At 41.9% G+C, this 27,888-nt stretch overlaps 5 protein-coding genes across 7 annotated transcripts; 3 read left to right on the top strand and 2 right to left on the bottom strand.

Moving 5' to 3' along the window:
* Positions 1-284: 284 nt before the first annotated feature.
* On the bottom strand, positions 285-2,371 carry trappc5 (trafficking protein particle complex subunit 5). Of its 2 annotated transcripts, none has more exons than XM_071922556.2 (3): positions 2,328-2,371; positions 1,797-2,072; positions 285-1,456 (listed from the first exon to the last, which is right to left on the bottom strand). In XM_071922556.2, exons 2-3 carry the CDS (start codon positions 2,064-2,066, stop codon positions 1,160-1,162), a joined length of 567 nt encoding a protein of 188 aa, XP_071778657.1. In that variant the 5' UTR covers positions 2,067-2,072; positions 2,328-2,371; the 3' UTR covers positions 285-1,159. The 2 variants fall into 2 exon arrangements, with proteins under 2 accessions (XP_071778657.1, XP_078138952.1); XM_078282826.1 differs by having other exon boundaries at positions 1,797-2,069; positions 2,328-2,347.
* A 974-nt stretch (positions 2,372-3,345) lies between these two features.
* pglyrp2 (peptidoglycan recognition protein 2) lies at positions 3,346-7,044 on the top strand. The gene is made up of 5 exons (XM_071922563.2): positions 3,346-3,415; positions 4,070-4,930; positions 5,225-5,435; positions 5,660-5,957; positions 7,005-7,044. Exons 1-5 carry the CDS (start codon positions 3,346-3,348, stop codon positions 7,032-7,034), a joined length of 1,470 nt encoding a protein of 489 aa, XP_071778664.2. The 3' UTR covers positions 7,035-7,044.
* Positions 7,045-13,315: 6,271 nt separating this feature from the next.
* Positions 13,316-19,330, top strand: LOC139929614 (lysozyme g-like). 2 transcript variants are annotated; one of them, XM_071922564.2, is made up of 6 exons: positions 17,058-17,226; positions 17,613-17,708; positions 18,202-18,279; positions 18,479-18,693; positions 18,807-18,957; positions 19,088-19,330. In XM_071922564.2, the coding sequence occupies exons 1-6, from the start codon at positions 17,223-17,225 to the stop codon at positions 19,222-19,224; spliced, it is 681 nt and encodes a 226-aa protein (XP_071778665.2). In that variant the 5' UTR covers positions 17,058-17,222; the 3' UTR covers positions 19,225-19,330. The 2 variants fall into 2 exon arrangements, with proteins under 2 accessions (XP_078138830.1, XP_071778665.2); XM_078282704.1 differs by lacking the exons at positions 17,058-17,226; positions 17,613-17,708 and adding an exon at positions 13,316-13,419.
* On the top strand, positions 13,374-15,641 carry LOC139929615 (lysozyme g-like). Its single transcript, XM_071922565.2, has 5 exons — positions 13,374-13,419; positions 14,042-14,119; positions 14,474-14,688; positions 14,802-14,952; positions 15,086-15,641. The coding sequence occupies exons 1-5, from the start codon at positions 13,416-13,418 to the stop codon at positions 15,220-15,222; spliced, it is 585 nt and encodes a 194-aa protein (XP_071778666.1). The 5' UTR covers positions 13,374-13,415; the 3' UTR covers positions 15,223-15,641.
* A 559-nt stretch (positions 19,331-19,889) lies between the features above and the next one.
* On the bottom strand, positions 19,890-25,853 carry LOC139929593 (uncharacterized). Its single transcript, XM_071922541.2, has 6 exons — positions 25,607-25,853; positions 23,541-23,847; positions 23,116-23,360; positions 22,789-22,914; positions 22,442-22,607; positions 19,890-20,591 (listed from the first exon to the last, which is right to left on the bottom strand). Exons 2-6 carry the CDS (start codon positions 23,797-23,799, stop codon positions 20,413-20,415), a joined length of 975 nt encoding a protein of 324 aa, XP_071778642.1. The 5' UTR covers positions 23,800-23,847; positions 25,607-25,853; the 3' UTR covers positions 19,890-20,412.
* Positions 25,854-27,888: the final 2,035 nt, after the last annotated feature.

Genomic DNA, 27,888 nt, shown 5'->3' with positions numbered 1-27,888 from the left:
GACATTCCAGATCTAAATAAGCTTACATTTTTTAACGACAATCTACAAATGTATGTCATTTCGCAGTGACATTTGTGATACTTGGAAATATTAACAGAGTGAGAGGTCTTTGCTTTTCCTCCTCTCAGACAAAGGCTCCCCTCCCCCCCTCCCCCAACACTCAAACTTGACATTTCAGTTGCCTGTTGCCTCTGGTAAGGCAAAATACCCTTGAAAGATCTTGCTGTATTCATGTTCATGTTTTGATGCAGTTTGCTTTCACAATTTAAGAGGACATATTTCTTAAGTTGAAAAGCCATTCTTTAATGCATTTATTTCCATTTTATCGAAGCAAAATATAAACATTCCAATTACACAAATCCACACGCCAACCAGAACGGTGTAGACGGAGGCTAGACATGTTACACAAGAAGTAAAGCTGCCACACCTTTCAAATATATCCCTGCTGCACTATGTTAGACACATGTGGTGATTCCATAATACAAGCATGTGTAGAAAGCCTAGTGTTAAACTGAGAAGCATTCAATCCCATCGGGTCTTCCCAGACATTGCATCTGACCAACAGTAATATGGGGAACTAGAAGAGTTTCCAAGGACTGCTTGGCATGGAAATTGTATCATCCTTATATGCTCTACAAAAAAACAGTAGCCCACAGGATTAACCAGGGCTTGGCCATCACCCGTGACTCAATTTCCATCAAAACAACACGTTTCGTTTGCAACACTGCGAGTTGCTCTTTGCTACCAACTGTGATGATTCAGAAGTTGGAACTATTGTTTCAGATAAAGAAACGGTTATTTTGATCCAATGTTGTTTACATCCTGAATTGGCCCTGGCAAATCCTACTTTCCCCTGCAATGGAGAGGCGGTGAATCAGTGAGTATGTCTAACAGTAACAGACAAATTAGCCCATCTCACAGTATGTCACTGTGACTCCTTTACAAAATGCCCAAAGTCCCTTGAATTTACAGTCCACCATTCTCAAACAAAAGCAGTCTGCTGCCTTTCATGGACTGTTCTTACAATAAACCTGGATGTGAAAGTTCAAAGTCCGATATCCTTCTGCGGTAGTCTTACAGACATTTCGGCAGTCAAGTAACACCCCCGCCCCACACACACACCCACTCTCTCATCTTCGTCCCCCCGCCTCTCTCTCCTCTATCTGCCTTCCAGCGCCTTGTCTCTGGCGATCACGGCCTCGTCGAACTTGATCATGAGCGTGGTTCCCTTGTGCCAGTGGACGGTGACCTTGGCGGGGAAGCCGCTGTGGGTGAGGACGGCCTCCACGATCCCCCCGGTGAAGGCGGCGCAGTTCAAGGTGCTGTTCTCCTTGGGCACGGAGATGTAGGAGTTGACCAGCGGCTCCTTCTCGATGATGTAGTAGGTCTTGTCGTCGTCGTTGGCCTGCTCCAGCTTGTCTGCCTCCTTGCCGAACAAGGCTCTCCACACAGACACCTGTGTGACACAAAGCACAGCAGAGGCTGACACCTAATCTGTAATGCACGATTATTTTCATCGATTATTTTTTCAATCGATTAATCATTTAGTCCCTAAAATGTCAAAAACAATGACAAATGTCCATCACAAGTTCCCAGAGCCCAAAGTGATGTATTAAAATTGCTTACTTAGTCTGACCAGCAGCCAAAAACCCCCGGAAGTATTCATTTCATAATGATATGAAATGGGTCCCGCGCTCACAATTGAATGGCTTTGAAAATTGTTGTTATCATGTCACGTGTGCAAATAACTTTCCCCATCACCTATGCACGCCCGCGGTCTCCCTCTGAAGCCTTACCTTGATGAACAGCAGTATGTTCAGTACTTTGGTCTCCCTCTTGCCATTCTTCTCCCTCAGCACCAGCACGTCCAGCAGGCTGGCTCCCACCCCCTGGCCCATGTCCGCCAGGCGGGCCTGCAGCTCGGACACGGAGTACACCCGGCTCTGGCAGTACTGCACCATCTCCGAGAACAGCAGGGCGAAGGCGCTCACGCTCACCTCGGTTTTGGGCCGGGTGAGAGGCCGCTCCAGAATAGCAGACTTGCCTCGGTTGAAGCGAGTCTCCATGTTCTACTTTAGTTGTAGCGTTAGATAAAGAAGAGGAGGGAAGAAATGTGTCAACAAAAACGCATGCTAAGCTAGTGTATTTCAAGCTAACTGGCTAGCCAACAGAAACTGCTTAGGTTCAGCTGCGGTGCTCGTGCGCACCAAGACAATGACAACTGAGTTTGCGAGTATGACTTTGTGTACAAATGCTAGGGAAATTTGGCATTTCAGCTAGCAGAAGCACAAGCTGAAATGAGAAACAGACTTCATTTTTTCACTTACTACTGTTGTTGTCGCTTTGATTACTTCCTGTTCCGGGTGTAAACGTCACCTAGTCACATGGGATGTTCCATAAATACCTCTCTCAATATTTAGGTGACCAAAGGTTGTTTTTTTTTCTACAGACAGAGATTTAGTGGAGGATGAACCTAGATAAAAGTTTACCCACTTTAATAATTACCCACCTTAGCTTTAACTATGATATAAGTATTGTTTCCAAATTAACATGCTATTTCAAGATTTTGCATTCTCTGGCTTACTTCTGAAACTTACACTTACAGAGGCGTATGTGGTCCTTGTCAAAATTACTATGACCATGTACAATTATGAAGTGTTTACATCGCTGACTGTGAAAACAGGTCAGGTAGAGTGTCTGTAACTACTGTTGAGAAAGGAAATGTTGCGTCTGATCTTGTTTCCTTATTTGTCATTGTCACCATGTGTCATTAGTGAGCACATAAACAGGCCCACGCATGTCACATGAGCTGGTAAACATTAACTATAAGCCTGCTATATCTTTCACTTAAATGATGTTTATTGAATGATATATGAAATAGGTGTCAAAGCTGTAAATAGTCTTATGGAGAAAGAGTGATACAAACCAATATTAATATACTCCTAGAAAGTATTTATTGGTAACCTATACATAAAGTAAACTAACAGGCCTAGACTACATGACACACTTTAACCCAGGGCTAATCAATATTTGGAGACATCAGTGTACAAAGAGTACCCTCCCCTATTGGGACACAATACTGGAACCACGCACATACACCTACACAAATACACCTACACAGCGAGTCTCTGAAGTTGTTGCAAAGAGTACAACCTGCGCTATTCAATACAACTTTTTGGAAAGGCTGCATGGGATTATTGTAGAAGTTCCTTCATGCCTTCCTTAAGTCAAGTAAGGTCGCATTGGTTTATGATCATTCAGTTGGGAGAAAGCCTCATTTTGGTTGCCTAGCTTCATTTTTACAGAGAGGTGCTTACTTAAAAAGCAACAATTAGGAGACTCAACATGACTTGGTTTGGAGCTTCGTTCTTTCTCCTGGCTGTATCCTACTGCACCGTCTACAGCAGACCTACAGGTAACTTCAATTCATTCAAGATATGTAGACGTTTGTGTTTCAGAACATTAACATTTATTTATATTATTTATTAGTTTATTTGATAAGGACAATACAAATTAACATAGTGCCACTTCAACTGTACAAACAAGTTGATTATAGCTGCTACTTTCCAACTCCTGTCCCTAGTTAGGCTTTTCTTAAAAAGAGAAGAAAAAGAAAAAAGGAAGAAAATTTCAGTTACATACAATTATGAAGCATAATTTAAAGAAGGAGAAATGGAAAGACCAACAAATAACAATAAAATAAGTCATTAATAATGAGATGATTACAAATGCACACAGCTCTATCTACATGTGTAGATAACATTCACAACCTGTTTATCTAAAGCTATTTTCTTTATTACATCGCTTCTTTTTGGCATACTGATAATATTACGTTTGGTTGTTTTCTACCTATGGCAACCCATCGTCCACTTTCTCTCTACTGGCTACTGAATATGACCCATGTTGACATCTGTGTTAAATTGTGTTTTATAAAGCCATGTAGGATGGACCACAGCATGAGTGCCATCTTAAGTAACTAAAGAATTTGTTTGTTTGTTTGTTCATTCATTAATAAAGCACTGCAATGCTCCTCTCTCTCTTTTTCTTTCTCCACTTGCTTTGTTGTCAGGTGTCCACCTGCGGAACATGGTGAGCTTCATCAGTGCTGTGGAGCAGGTTGAGGACTCCAACCCTGGCCTGTCCCCTCTGGCTCTGGTCAGGGCCCTCCGGAGGACTGCCGGACACGATGATCCACTGACCGTCCATTTCCTGGGTGCTTCGAATAACCTCAGTGACGCTCACGTCCTAGATACAGCCATCTTGAATGCCTCGTCCTTCAGCTTTTTTGACAAGGCCATCCACCACATTGTGACAGACCAAGGGGAGGAACGAGGGGTGGTTCTCGCCCCAGATGGCACCACGGTAGCCCTGGCACCTCTGCTGCTAGGCCTCGAGGTGGGACTGAAAGCCAAGATAGAGGCGGCACCAGCTGTTGGGCTATTCCCTCTCACCTTAGCCAGAACTCTGGGCCTGTCCTTCCTCAGCCTTCAGGACTTCCCACCGTCTCACCGCCTGGGGCCAGACGGCTGCTGGGACAGTGTGCTCCAGCCTAAGATGTTCAAGCTGTCTTGGCCGCCTACTTTGGCCACTGATGCCCTCATCAACGGGGGCATGGATGGAGCTATACTGGGCGCTGACCTCAGCAATGTATCCGCATCTGAACAACCACAGGCCCTCAGCCAGACTCTGAAAAGATACTACAGTTATGTTCTGCATGAGGGGCAGGGGCTTGACGCTGTATCTAGCCATGTTAGCCCGAGGCGAAGGGAGATCTCTAGATCCATTCTGGAGCCTCTTGATCCTTACAGGCAGGTGATGGAGACACTAGCATTGGTCTGGAAGCTGGAGAAGACAGAATGGATTGCCCTGGACACTGGGGTGGACAAGGCGGTGAAGGATGGATTGCAAGCATTTGTCCACAAGTACTGGGGTGAGCTCAGAAAAGTTTCACTTAGGGCCCCAAGGCTTGTCCTTGGGAGGGTCAAAGAGTCCTGTAGAGTAATTACTCTTGCTGGTTATTTTGTGCCTCATTCATGGAGACACTATCATTAAGTGTGGTGTGGCGATTCTGGCTAGAACCTCTAGTCTAGAGTCTTGGAAATGTTGAAGATTTGACAAAGTTTGAGAAATGGCAAGTTGTCTGGTGCTCTAATCTGCTGTTGATATGTGCACTGAACTCCATCCCCGAATTAAAACAAATGATCATCCTCTCTCCTCTCCACAGACTGCCCTCCAATCATCCCTCGGTGCCAGTGGGGGGCAGAGGCCTATCGGGGTACACCTATGCCACTGTCCCTGCCCCTCCACTTTCTCTACATCCACCACACCTATGAGCCATCCTCGCCCTGTTTGTCCTTCCCAAGGTGCTCTAGAAACATGAGGGCCATGCAGCGCTTCCACCAGGAAGACCGCGGTTGGAGCGACATTGGATACAGGTAACCAATCTTGTTGGGTGTAACAAATGCAATGCAGGTAGGTACCTTGGCTTGAATAGGAGGTCATTCATATATAGTTAATTTCAGTGTAGGTATTTGCCAGAAAGCCACTGTTTACATGCATCATTTATCATATTAGCACATATTTTTGAAAATGGATTGGATTCCACTTTAAAATGGATTGGGTATCAATACTTTCTTTCTCTAACTTTCTGTGTCCTCAGCTTTGTGGTGGGCTCTGACGGCTATGTCTACGAGGGCAGAGGGTGGAACTACATCGGCAGACACACCAGGGGGCTCAACTCCATGGGGTACGGTGTGTCGATCATTGGTAACTACTCTTCCACCGTGCCGCCCCGCCATTCCATGGACCTGCTGCGCCATCGTTTGGTCCAGTGCGCAGTAAACGGAGGAAGACTGGCTGCCAACTTCACCCTCCACGGGCACAGACAGGTGGTGAACTACACCTCCTGCCCCGGGGACGCCTTCTATTCAGAAATCAGCAGCTGGGAGCACTTCAGGGTACGATAGGACTCCCTGCTTGTTTGGCTTCTCGTTGATCATTAATGGCCCTTTTGGGGATGATAAATGTCACTGGCGGCTGTTGGTTCTCTTGATTGTTTTTAGGGTTTCAGTGTATGATAGGGCTCAGTGATTACTATAATTCTCTGGATTGTGGGCTCCCTGGTTGAGCTGCGATTCATACAGTATCTTAATGCAGCTGACCCAATTCAAATCTACATCTTCCTCAATAACAAAGGATTAATTTAACTCAGTGTTTCTTGAACCATGGGAAAGTAACATGGGTTGAGGGACCTGGTCCCCACGTGGCAGAGTACCAGGTTGTTCAATGAGCTGTACTGAGACTGAATTGACTAAATCTGGTTCCAGAGCTGAGAAAGCTCAAGAATCATTTGTTTAAGCTTTGAAAACATTGGCTTAGTGCTTTGCCAGTGAGGGCATGCCAGGCAACATAGAGGTCATTCAGGTGTGGGTTTCATGAAAGGACTAAGATGACCTTAGTTCCAGCGTAGGTACAAATCAGATCATCAGGATGTCATGTAGGGTAAACCACTTTAGTTTACCTACTGTTGTATTTCTGGAACACAATTTACCCACCTATTTAGGCCAACAGCAATGTTTACAATATTCAATTCTGAGTATACATTATAGTAAGTAGTATCAAACTGATGTTAATTATATGATTATCTTTTTAGGAAAAAAAAACACGAATTAATGCATTTCTGAAAATATAATTGATTTGTATTTATGTTGGTGGTTGTTTGCCTTATGATAATCACTGACTTCAGATCATAGTTTACCCATCTTTTTATTTACCACTACATGTCTGGCCATATTGAATGGGCAACTTTTATGACCAGACATGTGTGAATATAAATGCTAATGGTCAGAGAGTGATGGGCTCCCCAAAGGGAGTAAGATCAACTATGTTCCACATTGTAAGTCAGTGGGACAGAGATAATCTTACTCAGCCTATAGTGGAGATCTTCATGGGATTCTCCTTTATTATTTCACAATCATCTTATTTCTCCTCTTATGATTTTACAGGAAACAGCCTCTCCAAAAACAGAAGAATGAAAGAGACAAGCAAACTGGAATAAACATGATTGTTTCTAATATTTGTCTTGTTGAATTGCCTTGAGTCTTCCAATGACAAAGATTCATTGCCAGTTACAGCACCTCTAGTGGGAGAGTTGTTAAAAGCTTTCAAACACAGAGAGAACACAACTGTATTACAGTATTTTGCAACTGTTTTGCAGTATGAAAGTGAAATGAAAAAACAAACCAATTATCCCTATTAGATTTGACGAGCACTCCAGCTATGTGTCACTCAGAAACCACGTTGTTGAGCTATTGTTCAAGTAGAATATTGCTAAGCAGAAGAATTAACATTTAATCATTATTTATTATCCATTAACAAAAGATTTATTGAACATTTGTGTTGTTTCTATCATTGTTTCTAAATGCAATAAGGCACTTGACACAGTGCTGTACAGAAATTACATTTCAGCTAAGAGGAGTGACGGGTCTAAAATCACTGTAAATCACGGCCTCAAATGGGTTATTGCTTTTTATAAAATGATGGTAACACAAACAAAACAAAAACACATGTTCAAGACATCTTTGTTTTTTTTACCAGTAATAATTAAATGTTATATTTCCACCTATCAATGTACAACACTGAACAGTAGCTTGACAGCGTGATTGCTGAGTGACACTTAAGTCGTGGTGTGAGTGGTGATTTTTGGTTTGTGCCGATTTAAATGAGTTGGTATGCAGTCAAATGTGTCTGTTTTCTAGGGGTATTTTGCAACAGCTTCGGCCAATCAGAACTGAGGACCGGGACTATCTGTTTCATAATCAGTGATCTCAGATGTTGTGAGACTGATTTACTTTCATTGATCAGATCTTGTCTAGAAAACAGAAAACAGGCACAGCGTCCCGGTAGACGTTGCCGTTGGGATCTACCAGGTGACGTCAGATGGGGCATCTGACGTCACAGTCGATGCTGAAGTTTTGAGGCACCGTGGAGGCCACCATGCCGAGGGGAAGGAGGCAGACCAGGGTCAAAGTTCCTGCTGCCTTGGCCCCTTTAGCTAGGCCCTCAGCCCAGTAACGCCACCAGCTAAACACACACACACACACACACACAGATGGATAGAGAAATTAGGGTGATTGTAGAAGAAGAGGCAACATTAAAACTATATCTAAAGCCCTCTCCGGACGGCATTAGCACGATGAGGCCAATAATTTGATTTTGCCCATGTACATCGGTAATTTCAGTCAGAAACAAGTTGTGCTTAAATCCATTATCTCTTGTACTGCTTATTTTATATTCCACTTGTGTGTTTATATTCTATTGGGCTTTTTCCCCTGCTGAATCCTATTACTTTTACTGCTACAGTGATCAAATTTCCCCCACATGGATCAATAAAGTTTTATCTAATCTAATCTAAAGAGAAAGAGAATCAATGACAAGTTTGTTCCAGACGGGATAAAATTCCTGTAGTACTGAGGTAAAAATTACCAATCATCAGACCTCCCCTGGTAATACTAATGCCCCGCAAAGAGGGCTTAAATCATATTTTTAAATCATCCATACCCATATTCTATTGAGTCCTTTAATATAATTGTTTGTGCATTGTCATAGTGCTTACTAATTTCCGCCATACTGTAATCATATGAAATTGTAATTACATGACAATTACATGAAAGGTCCCAATAGAATATGGGTACAACATGGGTACAAAGTCATAGACTGCCCCTCATAGGAAGGCTCAAATAGAGCTTGTATCTGAGTCCAGCATAGCTGTGCTGTGATGTGACAGGTTTACCTTTTGGCCGGAGCCTCATCTCTCAACTCTTCAGCCTGGATGCTGACATCATCAGACAAGGACATGGGACGTCCAGATGATCCCCCTCCAGCCATGAAATACACCAGTCCAGCACTATCAAACCAAATAACAGACACATGAGAGAAAACAGGGCACTCAACAAACATCCGGCCTTAGGAGTTTGTCTTCCTTCACCCAGGTTGGTAAATGAGCACCAGGCAAATACTGGTCCATTTTGACTGTGATTAGTAAGTTTGTCAACCCTATCAGCCACTTTGGCAGGTAGTTCACAGGTCTCCTTGTATTCTAAAATCAATGTTGGAGATATGTGAGCAGCAGAAAATGTTCAACTTACAATAAGTCCTCCTGCTGTTTGCTCTCCAACTGGGTGGTAAGGTGCCTGATGTTTTCTCTGAGGTCCTTCAGGAGAAAGAGAGAACACATGTCAGATAGGCACAACAATGAACACACACACACACACACACACACACACACACACACACACACACACACACACACACACACGCATTCTGTGCAGGACGTACCTTTGTGATGTTACCATCCTCTTCCAACTCTTCGGCTTGCTGTTTCAACTGCAAAGTATTCTATCAGACACACAAACACTTGTCAACAACTCTGTCAGCGTATTCATGTTGAAATACGAGAGGCATTTTACACGGGCATTTTATGTCAAGCTTTGTGAGCGGGCAGTGCTTGGTAGTGAGAGGGAAGTTAGTCCTTCCAGAGGCTTCAGGCTGTTTGTACCTTTTCTTTGAGCTCATCCTTCTGCTTCAGGTCGAGCTGAACCTGCTTCATTTGGTGCTGTAGAACACACAACATAACAATGGACTGTGTTACTGGAACAAACTAATAAAAACAGTGTAGATGGGTCAAAGATTTATTCATCATTTATCAATACAGCATTATTTGGCAATATTCATTACTGCTCCTAGCATTGATTACATCCAAATTGTTGCCAGTATGTACTGAACTGCAACTCCTGCCAGTAAAGCTTTCTGAACTGAACTGAGAGAGGGAGCCAGTGAAGCCCAGTTACCTGAAGAACCTGCAGTGTGGCCCACAGATCGCTGAGCTTGTTCTTATCCTTCTGGCTCGGGGTTTGGAGTCGGGCCAGCTGAAAGACAACCAAGTCAGAGCGAGAGTGGAATACAGAGGAGGATGCTGGGAAATGAACGCCAGCCACCACCTAATTGCTGCTACATTTTGGCTGTGGCTGGTCAACTTTACGACTCTACTATTGTGGAATTAATTTGTCATTGCGGTTAGCTGATGAAAAAGTACATGGGAGAGACAAGCGCAGAGAGAAGAGATGGATGAGAGTAAATGGTTGTTTCACTTGTGGTAATCTGACAGGGTCAAAGGTCATACCTTGGCTTTGATCTCTTCCTCCTCTTCTTTCAGGGACTCCAGTTTCTTTTTCTACACAAAAACAAATACAAGCAATAGAATCGGGGAAATGATTGTTGGTAAAGTTTGTCTGTGGCTGGTAGGTTTGGCTACTACGACTGAATGACTTTAAGAGGGAGATAGAGAAGGAGAGTGCAAAGGGAGGAAGGAAGAAACGGAAGTCTGGTCGCTCACCAGTTCTCTTATGTGGCTCTCGTTGCTCCTGTTGACGCTCTTCCCCTCAGACAGACGGTCCCAGGCCTGCGCTAGTTCATCCTCTACCTCGCAGAGTTTAGCCACGGACTGCCTGAGCCTAGGGACCAACCAGCAACCAAACCCTTCATTTGGAGGTTCCAAAAAACTATTAAAATGCCTGGGGAATTTTGTAAAGCGTCAGCACATGTGGCCAATGTGCAGAAAATGTTGCCTATTGCTTAGGGAAGGAGAGAATTGAATGTCTGGCTTCTTACGTTTTCTTTTGTTCAGAGAGGCGGTTCTTCTCAGACCGGAGCACTTTGACTGACTCTGCCACATCGTTGTAGTACATCATCTCCACCCACTCCTCCATCTCCTCATTTAACTTCCTCTGCTGTCTGATGCTGAACTCCAGCTGCAGGGTCCTTTCACGCAGCTCCTGTTTTTCCCTACACACACACACACACACACACACACACACACACACACACACACACACACACACACACAGACCAGGCCAGAAAGGTTTATAATACCCTGACTGATTAAGATGTCTGTCTCTCATAACATATGAGACAGCAGATACAGACAAATTCATTCAAAGCAATTAATGTGGATTCACTGAGACTCACGTTTGTGCTGTTTCTTCTGAAGCTAACCTCCAGGCCTGTTCCTCCCTGTTTGAAACATCCATGTTGTCATACAACATTTCGCCCCGAGGAAAGTTAGCCTTAATGTAAAAAGAGTTCGTTTTTTTTTCTTCAAAACCAGTGCTGAAACATGTTATAACAGCACTGAAACGTGCCCCGAATCGAGTCCAAACGATTTGAGACTTGTTACCGCTTGCTGACCGTCAGATAAATTATGACGCCAGAGAACTAGAAAAACCACCATGACGTCACCCCGGTCTGGCATCAGTGGCAGGGAAAGCGGCATGCTACTAGCAGCATAATGCTAAATAACTACAGAAATACGCAAGTCGACAAATTAAAATGGTGATAAAATGTTTGTTACTGCAAAAGCAGAGTGAGAATCTTCAAAGTTAGCTCATTCTTACCACAGACGATAAGAAAAACACAACAACATCTTTCTCCCGCACTTTAAATACAATGTACTCACTCTTCCACGAGTTTTCATCTATATGTTTCCTTTTATGTTTTATTAAGGAATACATGAGCTGTAATGTGAGTATATTAGTCAAAAAAAAGCTTGCAATAAAGACAAATAAATAGACTATGGCTAGTCAAATGATAGAGATTGACTATAAAGAACAATCACAGTTTCCCCCCTGTCGCCCGACGCGTTCCATTCTCTTGCATGACGTCATGCCTCTGGCAAGTCAATGTTTTTCTTGATTATCAATAAACGTTACACACCTCGTTGACCATGACCTGACTTGTCTGAGTAAGTAGAGTTACCTACAAATCTATAGGAAACAGAATTGAAATTGAATTGGGATTTTTTTTTTCTTTTCTTACCACATATCTGAGATTAGTGTTATGATCAATACTGAATATCACAAAATGTTAAAGGGACCTTTCAGGTGGTATGTGATGCTTAACATGTAATCATAACATGCATTATGATTGAATGTATTTGATTTGTTGAACTGTCTTTTATTGGATTCACAATGTTTGATGTATAATATTTAGCAAGTCCAGACAAACTCTTAGAAGTGGAATTTCATTGAATTTAATGGAATTAAGTTCTGTTTCCTGTCATTCCAATTCAGTTCCAATTCTGAAAATTCCAGGAATTGAACTGGACTTTACCATGCATTCTCAATTCAGTTCATCAATGGACCCAACCCTGGCTGACAGACAAGGCTTTTAAACCCAAAAAGCATAACATGAGCAGTAGTGCCATCTGCAGGTCCCAGGGGCGCCAGTTTCAATACTGTCCTGTCCAGGAAGGAAGTGACCCAGTCCATTTCACTGTGTACCTGCTGATATTAGGCCAGTCCAGAATATTGAACTTGATAACTATTGGCCAGGCATTAGTTTCTCTAAGACCAGAATACTGAAAATGCAACATTATGGTGCGTCTTTGGGGTTTGAACAAGTAGAAATACTCAGGGCTACAACACTTAGGCCTATACTATGAGCTAAAGGTAATATTGCTATGAAAAAAGTAAGTGTTTGAAGTCAAGTCTAGTCTGGTTTATTTATATAGCCCTTTATCACAGTCAAGTCTCAAAGGGCTTCTACATACCATCATATACGTCATGTCATATACCATACTTTACACTTAGATTCCACACAGCAGCTGAATGACAAAATATCAGGCATCAGAATGACTGCAATTAGGCTTATACTTTAACCTTAGTTGTAGGTGTGAATTATTATTGATGATTTTGATTGATTGATTGATATAGTTTTATTTTCATTGTGTAGGATGAGCGTGCTTAAGAATGGTTTGTTTCAGTTTCACTACAGCATCTTCTGAACTGCCACTTTGCCAGATGCTCCTTGACGTTGTGCTGTGCAGAGGGAGGGCGTCCCCAGACCTGGATGTAGGCTAGCTCATTGCACCAGTGTCAAGCCAGCAAAATAAAATAAAATAAAACAATAAATAAATAAATGTTGTTTTTTTTTGTTGTTGTTGTTTTTTATATATATAAAAAATATCCTTTTCACAGCATCACTGATAAATATAGCAAATTACTGAAATATTGTGGAACTAATAATTATGCAACACTTCACTCTCATTTTCTTACAGGTGCAATCATTGTAGTTTTGCAGCTGTGTGCTGAGCAGACCTAAATAAATGGCTTTGCTTCAAATTGTGTCTAGCAGCAAGAATGCCATAACCTATTACAGTCAGTGTGGCTATTTCTTAGCCACATCAGCTGGTTTATGTGTCTTCACCAACGAGACAAAAGAAGAAATCTGATTGGAAGTCAATATGAAATTGAAACTAACACAAGTCTGCAATAAAAAGCGGGCACACGGCTGGTCTGTGCTAGTCTGTCAGTGCCAAGTTTTCCGATTTCAAGGGGACCATAACAGGAAAAGACAAAACAATGGGTGAGGGTATTTATTAATATTGGATAGCGCTAGGAAAACGCTTTTCATCTGTGAACACGCTGCAAGACTCCTGGAAAAACACAGGCACTACCAAGACTATAGCCTAACGAAAAATAACTATAATATTCCTATAATATTCCTATAGGGTACTTTTTAATATGTTTAGAATACTCGGTATTGAGTTTCTTTATCGTATGGTTTTGGTATTTGTATCTCTATGGTATGGTATCACTATGATATCCCCATAGGGAGTGTGTCTATAGTACTCACTAGTGTGTTTGTAATGACTGTGTCGTACATTATGTTTTTTGTTTTTTTGTTTTTTTTTAGCTCCTATGGTGTCACTGTAAGATTCCTATGATAATTTCTATAGGGACTTACAGTACGCCTGTGGTTGCCAGTAGTGAGTTTATAGTGACCGTATCATGTTTAACGGTATCTCCCAAGGTATCATTAAAACATTCTCATAATATTATTATAAGCAGGATATTATATAATTTTGCTGTTGTATTAGAATAGTATCCTTCTAAAATGTATTATAGGATTACTATAGTTCTGTGAGCTTGGGAATTTCATGTTGTAATTGTTTGGAAAACCCCTCTAACAAACTGAACATTTCTAGGTTATGGAAACATCATGCAGGTTGAAACTAGTGGTGCCTCAGAGCGAACTGCTCAGCAGGACAAGCTGGGATACAAAGGTAAATACTGCAGTAGAGAACACTGAACACCAGGAGATTAGTTTATCTGACCAGCAGACCTGCTTAGTTGATTAATCAACTAGTCAATCAACAGAAAGTCAGTTGATTATAATTTTGATAGTCATTTAGTCATTTATCAAGTAAAAATACCAAACATTTGCTTGTTACAGCTTAACAAATGATAAGATTTGCTTGCTTTGTTTTTTTTGATTAATCAATTAATCGATAATGAAAATAATCATTAGTTGCAGCCCTAGTTAACTTATACCATCATTTTCCTAACGACTTCATTACAAATTGATGTTAGTTGCACTTGGGACACATTGCTTCTCTCTTTTCGATTACTTTCTAAAGGTGAGAGCGCATCACATACTATGGCAGAGACCGATCTGGGAAGAATGAACAGGTACAGGTCCAAGATCAACAGCGTGGGACGAAATAAGGGAATTGATCCAGCTCTGATTGCAGCCATCATCTCCAGAGAATCCAGGGCTGGAAATACACTCCAGAACGGCAGGGGGGACTGGGACCCGCGGAGACAAGCGTATAATGGCTTTGGACTGATGCAGGTTTTAACAATATTCTCTTGTTTCGCTCACATCTTCTTAGTAGTGCCTCACGTTGCAATACGACACTGGTAGTGTTCCTCTGATATGATATCTATGAAATATTGTTTCCATAGGTTGATGTGAATCCAAACGGAGGTGGACACACTCCAGTGGGCTCATGGGACAGTGAGGAACACCTCAGCCAAGCCACCGACATCTTGATTTATTTCATCAGACGGATCCAGACGAAATTTCGTGCGTGGGACAAGGAAATGCAGCTGAAAGGTTTGTTTTACTGAATCTTTAAGACTTGCATGAGTTCAGACCCCCTTCACACTTTGTTTTTGCATTCTAAGGCATTCTAAGTGCTAAATTGCGCTGTTGTGATATGGTGTCTGATTTGTGTTTGTCTCTGTAGGAGGGATAGCAGCCTACAACATGGGAGATGGGAATGTCCACTCCTATGATCAAGTGGACGCCAACACCACAGGTGGAGACTATTCCAATGATGTTGTTGCCAGAGCTCAGTGGTACAAAACTAAAGGTGGTTTTTGAAATCTGAAGCTGAACAAGTTCTGTATCTCCCATATCTCATGAAGGAAACATTGTCTTTTAATGTTTGTAATATCTCAAAACTTAAGCTGAATAAACATCATGCAAACTACAGGCTTTCCTGATTTCTTGGGCTCTGTGGAGACTGTTACTCTGTTCCTTTGCTGAAAAATAAGTGATGAGCATTGATAAAAAGCATCATTTTCACTATTAACTGCACTGAGGGAGTAGCAGATCAAAGAGTACAGGATTGTAAAATCCAAACTGAAACAGATACACATCAGTTGATACTGATAGCAGTGTCCCACACCATGCTATAGGCTATATTTATACAATGTTTGATTAAGTTACTCTGTGTACTATGCAGGGAAAGTGAAAGTTCATCTGCAGTTAAACTGTGGAATTCTACCTTCAGTTTCTCACAGCTCTACAGAACATGTGGACAAGTCATGTGGGAATGAGATAGGAGCAATTCCTGGAAAACTCACAGCACATATTGATGAATATAGCATTTATGATGAATAAGCCTGTGCAAGATGCCATATATACAGGGCTGCCAAAAATATACAAAGAAATTCTCAAACAGCAACCTTGTACCAGTCAATGTGGAAGTTTGTCAGTCTAGTTGAACCCATTTCAGCAGCACAGTTGCTCCTATAGAAGGGGGGCACCAGAGTCTGGGTTCAAGTGAGTCACAGCAAGCAGACACTGATATGCGCTGCACTTGCCATATGTTAGGCTGTCAAAGTTCAGAAATTCTCTAACAGCAACTTGTAGTGTTTGAGAATGTCTATTTACTTTTGGCAGCTCTGTATAGTGTGTGTGGCATCTTGTATTGACCTGAGGGGGAAAAACAAAATCCTCACTTCCATTTTGGTTAATCTGGACCAGTCTGAAACATCCTCATGCTGGGCTGATCAGGTTAGTAAATCAGTAAAAAAAAAAAATAATAATAATAGTAAATTAGGATTAGCAGGGAGAATTCTACTGTTAACGATCATTGCCAAAATCAAATTATGAAAAAGAGAAAATACACATCTGTTCAGTTCGGAGAAGTGCTCACTTGCACACTTATGAACACTGATATGCTGATAGATGCAATACAAGCTTGTTTTTCACAAGGTTTCACACTCCTTAAACCTTAGAGCTAGAGTTGTAAGAGAGAAGAATCCTATAACAAATAATATGCAAACTTAAATCAAACAATCTAATGTGATAAAATTATGAAATGACAGCTTCTCTTATCTGGAAACCGGGGAGCTTGAAATTAATCGTCTAGCAAGCAAAACACTTCCACAAGGAATTTGAATTGTAGAGAAATGTGAAATGGAAAAAAAACGGGTAACACTTTGTTTGGATAGTCCAATGCTACTCAACTATCAGGTGACAAAGTAGATGTTCAACAAAGTGTCACGTTCCCATTTGCTGCCTCTCTGCAGACTATGACCCTGGCCCTGACCTTTTAACCTTTTAACCCTAACCCAGACAGAACATCTGTATAGACTGCTTTCCACACTGTTGTGAGAATCCCCTGAAACCATTTCTCACAAGGAGAGGCGCTTCCCAGTTCACATAGTTTATCTGAGTTCAATTACTGAAATATATGCAACACTTCAGTCTCATTTTCTTACAGTTATTGTAACTTAGTTTGCCTGGTTTACAGTCTGATATGTCCTGAGCAGACCTAAACGAATGGCTTTGCTTCAGTGTTTGAGTGCCGTTACTAGGCTACCGGTCAGTGTGGCTATTTCTTGTAAATCAGCTGGTTTATAGAACTGTCTCCACCCTCCACGACCACTGGCAGCTGTAACATATCCATTCCCGAGGGAGGAAGCCTCTGCAGGGACAGAACAGGAAATCTGATTGGAAGTGCAGGACGCGCCGTAGTCGATATGAAACAGAAAGTATAGCACATACACAAGTGTGCGATAAAAAGCGGGCACTCGGCTGGTCTGTGCTAGTCTGTCAGTGTTAACTTTTCAAGGGGAAGAGAAGACTGAAACATGGGTGAGGACTCTTGCTGTTTATACTAATGTGGGATAGTGCTGGGAAAACGATTTTCATCTGCGGGAGAGACTCCTGGAAATACACAGGCACTACCAAGACTATAGCCTAACGAAAAAACACTATATTCCTCTAATAGCCTATTCCTATAGAAACTTTTTAGTGTGTTTATAATATTCAGTATGGAGTTTATTTATCGTATGGTTTTGGTATTTATCTCCAACGGTATCACTATGATAGCCTATGCCCACGTGTGTCTGTCTACTCGGTAGTGTGTTTGTAATGACCGTATCGAACATGGTGGTATACAGTTATTATTTTTTTTATTCCTTTAGTGTGCTTGTGGTTGTTTGCTCGCGACCTTATCGTGATTTATGATATATCCCAAGGTCTCACCAACAGCGGACTGTCCACCTGGAGCACCGGGGTTCCTCTATTCGGGCCGAACATATGGATGCCACAGATCCCATCTATAACCTACAAATGTATGTCTACCTAAAAATCCTTCACATCTGCCAGCCTCTCTCTCCCCTGCCCCGCTGACTGTTTTGGTATGACTCCGATCCACCAGGCCCCGCCCCTCCTTTCACCTCCTGACCTACTGTATGGTCAGCTGTCATCTCTTTCAAATATTTATTTGTTTTTGTTACAGTTTAAAGTATATTTGTCCCATAGGCCCACTTTGGATTCTGGGTAGCCTGAAATGATGCTGTCCAGGGGCTATTTTGTATTCTCAGTCTGTCCCTGGGTATCACTAACATATTCTCATAATACTCTTATAGGATATTATATATAGTTTATAATTTTGCTGTTATATTTCAGTAGTATTCTTCTAAAATGTATTATAGGATTACTAAAGTTCTGTGACCTTTGTAATTTGATAACTGTTTGGAAAACCCCTTCAAGTCCTCATAGAGGCTCATTGTGTTCATTTTTATGTGCAGATGAAGATGAATTTAACAAATTGAACATTTCTAGATTATGGAGACATCATGGAGGTTGAAACTAGTGGTGCCTCATGGCAAACTGCTCAGCAGGACGATCTGGGATACAAAGGTAAATGCTGCAGTAGAGAAACACTGAAGACCAGGAGATTATCTGACCAGCAGACCTGCATGAAACTTAACTTATACCATCATTTTCCTAACGACTTCAATTCAAGTAATGTGTCCCAAGTGCAACTAACATCAATTACAAATTGATGTTAGTTGCACTTGGGACACATTACTTCTCTCTTTTCGATTACTTTCTAAAGGTGAGAGCGCATCACATACTATGGCAGAGACCGATCTGGGAAGAATGAACAGGTACAGGTCCAAGATCAACAGCGTGGGACGAAATAAGGGAATTGATCCAGCTCTGATTGCAGCCATCATCTCCAGAGAATCCAGGGCTGGAAATACACTCCAGAACGGCAGGGGGGACTGGGACCCGCGGAGACAAGCGTATAATGGCTTTGGACTGATGCAGGTTTTAACAATATTCTCTTGTTTCGCTCACATCTTCTTAGTAGTGCCTCACGTTGCAATACGACACTGGTAGTGTTCCTCTGATATGATATCTATGAAATATTGTTTCCATAGGTTGATGTGAATCCAAACGGAGGTGGACACACTCCAGTGGGCTCATGGGACAGTGAGGAACACCTCAGCCAAGCCACCGACATCTTGATTCATTTCATCAGACGGATCCAGAGGAAATTTCCTGAGTGGGACAAGGACGAGCAGCTGAAAGGTTTGTTTTACTGAATTTTTAAGACTTGGCATACAGACCCCCTTCACACTTTGTTTTTGCATTCTAAGGCATTCTAAGTGCTAAATTGCGCTGTTGTGATATGGTGTCTGATTTGTGTTTGTCTCTGTAGGAGGGATAGCAGCCTACAACATGGGAGATGGGAATGTCCACTCCTATGATCAAGTGGACGCCAACACCACAGGTGGAGACTATTCCAATGATGTTGTTGCCAGAGCTCAGTGGTACAAAACTAAAGGTGGTTTTTGAAATCTGAAGCTGAACAAGTTCTGTATCTCCTAAAAATCATGAAGGAAAAAATTGTGTTTTAATGTTTGTAATATCTCAAAACATAAGCTGAATAAACGTGATGCAAAGAAAATCCACAAACCACAGTCTTTCCTGATTTATTTGGCTCTGTGCAGACTCTCACTCTGTTCTTTTGCTGAAAAATAAGTTATGAGCATTGATAAAAAAGCATCATTTTCACTATTAACTACACTGAGGTGGAGTGGCAGATCAAAGAGTACAGGATTGTAAAATCCAAACAAACAGATACACATCAGTTGATACTGATAGCAGTGTCCCACACCATGCTATAGGCTATATTTATACAATGTTTGATTAAGTTACTCTGTGTACTATGCAGGGAAAGTGAAAGTTCATCTGCAGTTAAACTGTGGAATTCTACCTTCAGTTTCTCACAGCTCTACAGAACATGTGGACAAGTCATGTGGGAATGAGATAGGAGCAATTCCTGGAAAACTCGTACCATTTCTTGTAAACTGGATACATCGGCTGTAGTCTTCAGCATTGCCGCTCATTTTGTTTCAGAACCCCATCATGTGTCACAGATCCTGACCAAGTTTGTTTTTCTATTAATTAAAAAAAAAGGTACATATACATATGACATATGAGCTAACATATGAGCTATCTTTTTTTGTCTTTTTCAAGTAGGATTTCGATTTAATTAGAGATTAGCTCAAAATGTGTTTTACTCATAGACAGTGACACTACTTTTAGCATGCAACATAAAATCTGAGATCATAATGTTGTGTACCTATCAGACATTGTACAATGCTTACAAACAAATGTGTTGGTGGATGTGGTAAACATCATGACAAGCCAAGTGAACCATAAATTCCATGTTAAGTTTTTGGTGCAAAGGTGATGAATCAGTCCCAAACAATGCTTTCTGTATCTTACAGATATCCCCCCCCTTTCCCTGGCCAGCTCAGTCACTGTTATTGGTCCAAGGGTTCTACCATTTTGTAAAGGCTGCCCCCCAAAGTCCTAAAAGATAGTTGTGCTTATACAATACAGGGATTAGATGCTTTGGTGATGATTGTTCATGACCCTGAACACCTTTGAAGAGAGTTTATTTCAGCTGATTTCAGTTTTGGATCCTGGTCATCCTGTTATTGGAAAAGGCCCATCTTGACTCAGCTGTGGTAAACGTCAGCGGTAAGTGCAGTGGTGCTCCTGGTGCTGCCTCAGGTCCGCTTTGCGCTGGAAGCCGTAGAGGCATTGAGGGCAGCGGTAGGGCCGGGTCTCCCTGTGCTTACGGCTGTGGGTGATGAGGTTGGAGCTCTGGCTGAAGGCCTTGCCGCAAACCTGGCACACGTGGGGCTTCTCACCTGGCACGGAAACACAGAAGGGGTGTGAGGAGTCACCGGAGAACTCAAGACGGTCAAAGTCAATAGATTTACCATGGCTTTGCTTTTCTTTTCTTTTTTTATTGTGCAAACAGTTAACAGTACAAATAAGTCGAAGACATAAACAAAGCAAACTTATACAGAACATACAGAAACAGAGACAATGGCAAATCGGGTGGTTGGGCAGACATCGGGGGGGGGGGGGGGGGGGGGGGGGGGGGGGTTCTGATTACAAAAGTATAAAAGGTATGCTGGTATGTTGTGTTTATGTCATGTATGTTTACCTATGTATAAATATGCTAGTGAAAGTGGTAGTGAGTGTCAGGATATGCATGTGTATGTGTGTGTGTGTGTGTAGGGGGGATGCAAGGGGGGGGGTTGCTTAGTTGGTAGGGTGGTTGGGTGGGAGTGAGGGAGGGGGATGTGGGGGGGCCCCTAGATACAGTGACCGCCGGCCTCCCTAGCCCCGAACCCCAACCACAGGGCGGGCGGCCCCGAAGCACAAGCGGAGGAGAAAGCAAGACAAGGGGGACAGAGGTCAGGGGACCAGCACCCATCCGAGGCAACCCTCAGACCCTTAGGAGGGAGTATGCCCATCACGGTCACCCATGTTGTGCTCTATGGTCATCTTGGTCAGATTTTTTTATTTTTTTATTTTTTTCCTTCTGTATTTTTGTTTTTGTATATATTTTGTATTTATTTATTTATTATTATAATTATTATTATCGTCATCGTCGTTATTATTTTACGCATTTATTTATTTTCCCCTTTTCTATGATGATGATCTCTTTCCCAGAGAGACCCCAGTTCCCCTCGTATCATCTTACAACAGTCACACTCCGTGAAAAAAGAAATATAAAATATATACATACAAAAAAAAAGAGGGGGGGGGGCGGGGTAGTGTTTGTGTGTGTCTGTGTGTAAGATGTCAGGTAAGATTATTAATGAGTGTGATGGCAGCTGTGCATTGGTTCATGTGCTTGTGTGCTTGAGATTCAGATGTTCGGTCAGCTAGGTGGTCTGTGTTGGCAAAGAGAAAATGGCAATGCAAAATTAATGATTACAATAAGCACTGGCCAGTCTAAGTAATGAAGATCAAACATCAAATATTAGGCAGATATAATTTAAAGCAAGTGAAAGAAAACAAAACAAAACAAAAAACCAACAAAAAAAAACCCCAATAATAAAGCAAAGAGTAATAATACAAAAATAAATATAAATATTGCTTTTCAAGTGATAGACTCAGTAGGTACAGTAGTCTTAATGCATATAGCTAGAGTCACAGATACAGACGTATACATACAGCATGATCTCCTGGAATTAGTGTGATACTCAACCAGATTCGTCACCCAGCAAAGCGACGCAACTTTTCAGGTCTTAAAAAGACTCTAAGGCCAACAATGAACATCTTTGTACCAATACAAAGGATCGGACACAATTATCTTGTATGCCACAATCTAGGATGAACAGTTACATAATACTGTTGTCATGTGAAAACCTTGCAACTCCAATTTTTTGTTTCATGTTTTAACTCCAATTGAAGGACTACATGCTCCTCTACGGGATGAGCGAATTCTATAACTCCTTAGTCTTATGAAACCCTTTCAAAACCCCATTGGATAAACTCAAAAATGCATGGAGATCAAGCAAAACACAAGGCTGTTTGTCCTAGTTCCCGAAAAGTTGACATTTTGGGGTTGCGAGGTTGTCATCCAACAGATGTCAAGCTGGCCCCTCCCATCACAGGTGTTGAGCTGAATTAGTCATTAGCTGAAACGCTCAATACCACATTCTAGCGTCCCAGAACCACCAAGCAGCATACAGAGACTCACCGGTGTGTATGAAGGTGTGTTTCTTCATGTCAGACTTCTGGTGGAACCTCTTGCCACAGTACTGGCAGGGGTAAGGCCTGGTGTCTGAGTGTATGAGCAGATGAGTGGAGAGGGTGGAGGAGCGCTTGAACGCTTTCCCGCACACCTTGCAGCCGAACGTCCTCTCCTGAAAACACAGGCACCGTGGTTTTGGCATTGTGAGGATTTCATATCTGTTTCGGATCTTTTGTCATCGACCTACTGGTGCCGCAAGCTCTACAGTAGCTTGTGCGGAGCTGTGTGAAATTCACTTGAGCCAAATAGGGAAATACATTGCGGTTTCATATAAAAAGAGGTGTGATGCTGACCTTGCCCCTGCAGGGTGGCTGCTCAGTGTCCGTCCTGCTGGTCTTGTTGTGTGCTGCTTGCATGGGTGCTCTGCTTCCATGAACCTTGCGGATGTGAGACTTGAGACTGGACAGAGATGAAAACATCTGCAAAGACGAGGGAGATCACAATTGGTATACTGCTACAAGCTTTCCTTTCAAGTGTTTTTCCTTGAGGCAAATATTACTTATGAAGTGCAACTGCATCTCTATCCTGAAGACTATCTTTATGAGAGATACAGTGCCAGTTGTTTGCCAGTCCGTCTATATTTATAAGACACGTGTCATCCGCATAGAATGATGCCATACTTTGCCGCAGAGTGGACACTCTTCCCCAGGAGCACTGATCTTAGAGCAGCCACCGCTCTTGGCCTCCCTCAGGACCCATGGGCGCTGAATCAACTCTCCCAATCCCGCTGAGAGTTCCTCTCCGTATCCTGAGCTCACAGCAGGCCTGGACCATCCCACTGGCGAGAGAGGGGGGGTTCCGGCTTTCTCAACAGGGCTGGAAGCATTTAAATTGGCAGGGCTGAAGGGGTCAGCAGGTCTACAGTCTAAAAAGAAAGAGAAACAGGTGAGTTGACTGGCTGTTTTTTATATATGATCTTCTCAAACTTAGACTAATGATATACTTTAACATGATCTAGTATTTGCTGAGATTATTTTTATAGTAAATCTGCCTTTTCAGTTGATCGTTTCACAGTGGCAAGTGACAAGAAAGTTGGGACAGTTACCATAAGATCTGGGACTGAACGGCTGAAGGTGGCCATCAGAGTGGAAGGCAGCAGGAATATACTGCTGTGACGATGCATCGATCGCTGTGTGATTATTATCCTGTGTTTTTGTTGAGGAGTACACCAAGGATGTATCCCAGGACCCCTTCTTTTTTTCCAGTTGGCCGAACGTCACCAGGGTAGTTCTCGGGCAGGGGCTGCTCGCTGTGGGCCGGAGGTGGTGCAGCCCTCCTCGCTTCACCAGGAACGAACGAGGCATGATTCAGGAGGGAGGAAGCACCGTCGGACTCGGGTAAATCAAAGATATCTGCGGGATGAAATAAGTTCAGCGACTGTCAGCGTTGGTGATGCCGTTCAAATGTCCGGCTACGTTGGTTCATCTGTAGGAATCTGTCATTTAACACATAATCAGTGGATTTATAGACTTCTGCAGACCTAGACGTCCCTCTTCTGTTATTAAATCACAGTTTGATACAGCTTGGCACAATTTGTATCGTTACAAATAGACCCATCATTCACTTGTTCCTGATTGGATCTGTACTGGACCTGGTTAGACAGTTGTATTTGGTTAGATGTTGCAAACAGAGAGAAAACAAGTGTTCAGTTTCTGTCTGTCTGCAGTATTAGTAGTTTTTTTTTTTTTTACTCAGTTGACCGTGTTTTATTATGTGATACTGTGTAATTACATGTAATTACTGAAACTGTAAGGGAGCTGTAGCAAAGGGGTCACACAAATTATAAGTGTTACCCAAGAGAGGGCAGCAGAACCGTACATTTAATAGTATTGGTTTGTACTTAAAACTGCACAAATCCTAGGATAACACCATACAAAGTCAGTGAAGTGCAACATGTAGAGCTATGTAATCATCAGTAAGGATAAACATGTTAGTGTGCTGATAAAGTGTTGATAACAATGTAATGATCACATGCCAGCTCAGTGATTTTTTTTCCCACTGTCAAATGCACCATATATAATTACAATATAGTTTAATTGGAGGATATTTAGAGGAGAGCAAAGGAGTTGTGATAAAATTTCAGATCACTTTAGTAATTGCTCATACATAATTCTCCTGTTCAATTCACTTTAAGAGATCATAATGCTTCACTTGGACTGACCTATATTTAATAAGAGATATTTAACAGTCCATTTGCATATTTTGTGCTTCCCCCATGTTAGTTTAAAATAACATAAACTATTGAAGAGAAAGATAGGACAGCGCAAAGCTAGCCACAACTTTGCAATTTGGATTTTGCAGCTTTGGAATAATTACATAATGTATGTCCTTATGACAACAATTCATACAGTGGAGATAACTGCATTCAATAGGTAATTGGAATTCAATATGACTTTTTTTAAGTCATATTTTCTTGAATGCAAAGTATAACTCAAAACAACATATTTTATCTTATCTCTCTCTATATCACTCTATCTAATATTATCTATATTTCTTTCAAAGTCTGGGGCAAGGCATAATCTATGTTAGACTGTAGGCATTGCTGGCAAATTGGAGTGTGGTCAAATAAAAGGACAGTTTACTGATAATGGCTTCTTATTTGACCACACTCCAATTAGCCAGCAATGCCTACAGTCTAAGATCACAATCCTGCATTCTTCTTAAAGTTCCCACAATCAGAACTGTTGTTGGTGAAAAGGCATTTGATTATTTTGCCCCCTGGTCCTGCAACAATCTCCAGTGAAAGCTCCAGCTCGACTGTTTTATTCCCCTAAATCAGTTCAAACAAATTATCCACAGTCTTATCCTATCAAGATGTGTGCTCCTGTTTCTGATCTTAGTATTTTTGCACTGTTTTGTATGTTTTATCGTGCAATCCCTGCTGCTATTTCTTGGCCAGGTCTCCCTTGGAAAAAAGATTTTGAATCTCAATGGGACTTCCTGGTAAAATAAAGGCTAAATAAAAATAAATAAAATAAAACAGGCCAAAAGTGATTTTTTATCATACTATATATAAAGGACAAAAACAATAATTAACAAAAACGCATAAAATAACCCAAACTTTATGGTTATGCAGTAATGTGAAGAAAATATTTTCTAGCAAAAACTTACCAGATTTCACATTCCTCCAGTACATCCAAACATCACACACAAACTTCACACTAAGAATGTAACTTAGGGTTTTCTATCAAAGTCTCTCCAAAAAGACAATGAAGGTTCAGTGTGTGATAAATCGGTTGATCGGTCACATCTCTGCTCGGACTCGTCTGAGGTGACTTTTGAGCCGTTGATGCACGGCGTCACTCGGAGTGATGAGAATAAGGAAGTGTCGAGGAAGTGTTTCAGCTCTGGCACCTCTCAGCAGTCACTGCGACCACACTGCTTCCTCACAAACCCCAACTCTGCTGAGCAGCAGGCCACAGAGTCACAGCGCAAAAAAACACATCCACAACTTAAGAGCAATAGTTTTCATTTTATCAGCTGTAGTTTTTTAAGACCTCTTTTAGTCCAAAATGTGGATTTACTGTAGCTGAGAACAACTAAAAATCACAGCAACAGGTTCATATACTGAACAAAGGTTGGAGAGGAAGAGGGCAGATCATTGCTGCTGAAAATTCTTCAGAAAGTGTTGACATACTGTGTGGACACAGTTGCGTTACAAAAGTCAGTAAGGTCAAGTTCTAGAGAAATTAGAAATCATAGAGGCCTCTTTTCTTTTCTTTTTTTAACTTGTGATTTTGTCAAGTCACTAAATCCTGGTGAAATAATTTGTTTAATCATTTGTTAAACCGGTTGCTATAGCAACTCAAACAGAAAGAGAGGACCAGAGAGCGGAGACATGTTCATAACAAAATCAACATTTAAAAAAAAAAAAAATCTACATTTTAAAAACTTTTAAAAATACTTTCAAGGTCATCCCTTCATTTTCAAAAAGTGTTAGGCCTCATTTCTCAAATCCACAGACTTTCCAGGCCTATGGGAACCATGTGATTCAGACTCCTGCTCCACATGGACCCGGGCCCCTGTGTCCTCCTCTGGTAGGAGGAAAATCAATCAAGTGCTTCTAAAATTATACCTGAATGGCTTTTAAGGAAGTAAAACTCTGCAATCACCCCAGTGAGAAACAACACGACCAGCGGGCCTCTGCGAAGGTGCAGTGTCAAAGTTTATTTTGTATCATTCATCGGATACAGAACACTGAAATGTATTTTTTATTTTTTTTATTTTTTAATTCCATCATATTGTAATTTATATAATCTTTACTGTCATTTAATATACTTGACAACAACATCAGTAGAATTGCAAGAGAGAGTGGACAAGGTTCTGGGGGCGATGATGTCGTGGATACCGAGCGGCCGTCACGTACAGCACAGCACACCGGGAGAAATCCTACGCCGGACTAACCGGGATGAGCGCTGTCTGCAGGGGAGCGCGCTCACCGTTTCTGCACTGTATCGTCTCATTTCCCACTTTAAGTCAGAGAAATGACTACAGGCGGCGCGTGGTGGGCGTTCCAGTTTCAAGATGACAACTCCGGAGCAAATGATGGCAAAGTTCACTTTAAAATTACTCCACTGGTGAATGAAGGGGTGTAAAAGGCTGACTCGTCGACGAAAAAAAAACCCCCGTTGAACATATGCACTCATGTCGCACGGTGTGTAAATCTACCTACTTTTATGGCACATCATGATATTTAGCGTTATCATCCCGTGGAATCCTATCTGCTAGGAGGAGACTAGATGGAAATCATAAAAAATAACGATAAAGGATGAGAACTGGTACCGTAGTCAAAAGTAATTTACAAACATATCAAAATGCTTCGTCACAGTCGATGCAGTTGTATTTAGACAGTGGCTAGTACTGAGCACCATCACTGAACAGCAGTGTACAGTTGTGTGGGGTCGTGTGTTGGGTGGCATCGCACTGATCTAGATCCAGGTGAGAGCTCGTCTTGGGGATGGAAATTCAAACCCAGGCTGACCTGAATGAAAGCCTCCCACTATTATAGCTCTTTTTTGTGGGCCTGAGCGCAACTAAAGCCCAAATATTTCCATTTTTCAGCAATATTTTTGACTCAAACCCTTGCCCGTCATCAGGTCTAATTAGGTTTGGTCAGGTGTGGGCCTAAATCTCACGGTCTAATCCAGATTGCCTGCCAATAGAGTCAACGGAAGCCGATCTGACTCACATTCTCTTCCCACTCAGCACTGAAGCAACGCAATTTCTCGCAGCGCTCGTTCGATCTGACGTGAACCGAACACTGATTCCAAGGTAGAGTTCAGCTGTTGCGCCAAACAAGTGGGTGACCACTAAAGAGTTGTTATTTGTAATACTATGGTGGGCAAAGCAACATCCTCCTCACAGGAAGAATCCAGTTTCCTTATTTCTTGGCG

Source organism: Centroberyx gerrardi, chromosome 3 (genome assembly GCF_048128805.1).
Source record: "Centroberyx gerrardi isolate f3 chromosome 3, fCenGer3.hap1.cur.20231027, whole genome shotgun sequence".
Classification (NCBI taxonomy): Eukaryota; Metazoa; Chordata; class Actinopteri; order Beryciformes; family Berycidae; genus Centroberyx; species Centroberyx gerrardi.
The sequence above is the reverse complement of the archived record's forward strand: the minus strand, read 5'-3'. Positions and strand labels throughout refer to the sequence as shown.

Excerpts from the sequence above, each read along its gene's own strand:
- LOC139929614 (XM_071922564.2), top strand. Across the intron at positions 18,280-18,478 it reads GGACGATCTGGGATACAAAG|GTGAGAGCGCATCACATACT; the intron begins GTAAATGCTGCA and ends TACTTTCTAAAG. Across the intron at positions 18,694-18,806 it reads ATGGCTTTGGACTGATGCAG|GTTGATGTGAATCCAAACGG; the intron begins GTTTTAACAATA and ends TTGTTTCCATAG.
- pglyrp2 (XM_071922563.2), top strand. The coding sequence starts at position 3,346 with ATGACTTGGTTTGGAGCTTCGTTCTTTCTCCTGGCTGTATCCTACTGC. Across the intron at positions 3,416-4,069 it reads CGTCTACAGCAGACCTACAG|GTGTCCACCTGCGGAACATG; the intron begins GTAACTTCAATT and ends CTTTGTTGTCAG. Across the intron at positions 5,958-7,004 it reads GCAGCTGGGAGCACTTCAGG|GAAACAGCCTCTCCAAAAAC; the intron begins GTACGATAGGAC and ends ATGATTTTACAG.
- LOC139929615 (XM_071922565.2), top strand. Across the intron at positions 14,120-14,473 it reads GGACAAGCTGGGATACAAAG|GTGAGAGCGCATCACATACT; the intron begins GTAAATACTGCA and ends TACTTTCTAAAG. Across the intron at positions 14,953-15,085 it reads CAAGGAAATGCAGCTGAAAG|GAGGGATAGCAGCCTACAAC; the intron begins GTTTGTTTTACT and ends TTGTCTCTGTAG.
- LOC139929593 (XM_071922541.2), bottom strand. The coding sequence starts at position 23,799 with ATGCCTCGTTCGTTCCTGGTGAAGCGAGGAGGGCTGCACCACCTCCGG. Across the intron at positions 23,361-23,540 it reads GTTCAGTCCCAGATCTTATG|ACTGTAGACCTGCTGACCCC; the intron begins GTAACTGTCCCA and ends CTTTCTTTTTAG. Across the intron at positions 20,592-22,441 it reads ACACACCTTCATACACACCG|GTGAGAAGCCCCACGTGTGC; the intron begins GTGAGTCTCTGT and ends TTTCCGTGCCAG.
- trappc5 (XM_071922556.2), bottom strand. The coding sequence starts at position 2,066 with ATGGAGACTCGCTTCAACCGAGGCAAGTCTGCTATTCTGGAGCGGCCT. Across the intron at positions 1,457-1,796 it reads ACATACTGCTGTTCATCAAG|GTGTCTGTGTGGAGAGCCTT; the intron begins GTAAGGCTTCAG and ends TGTGTCACACAG.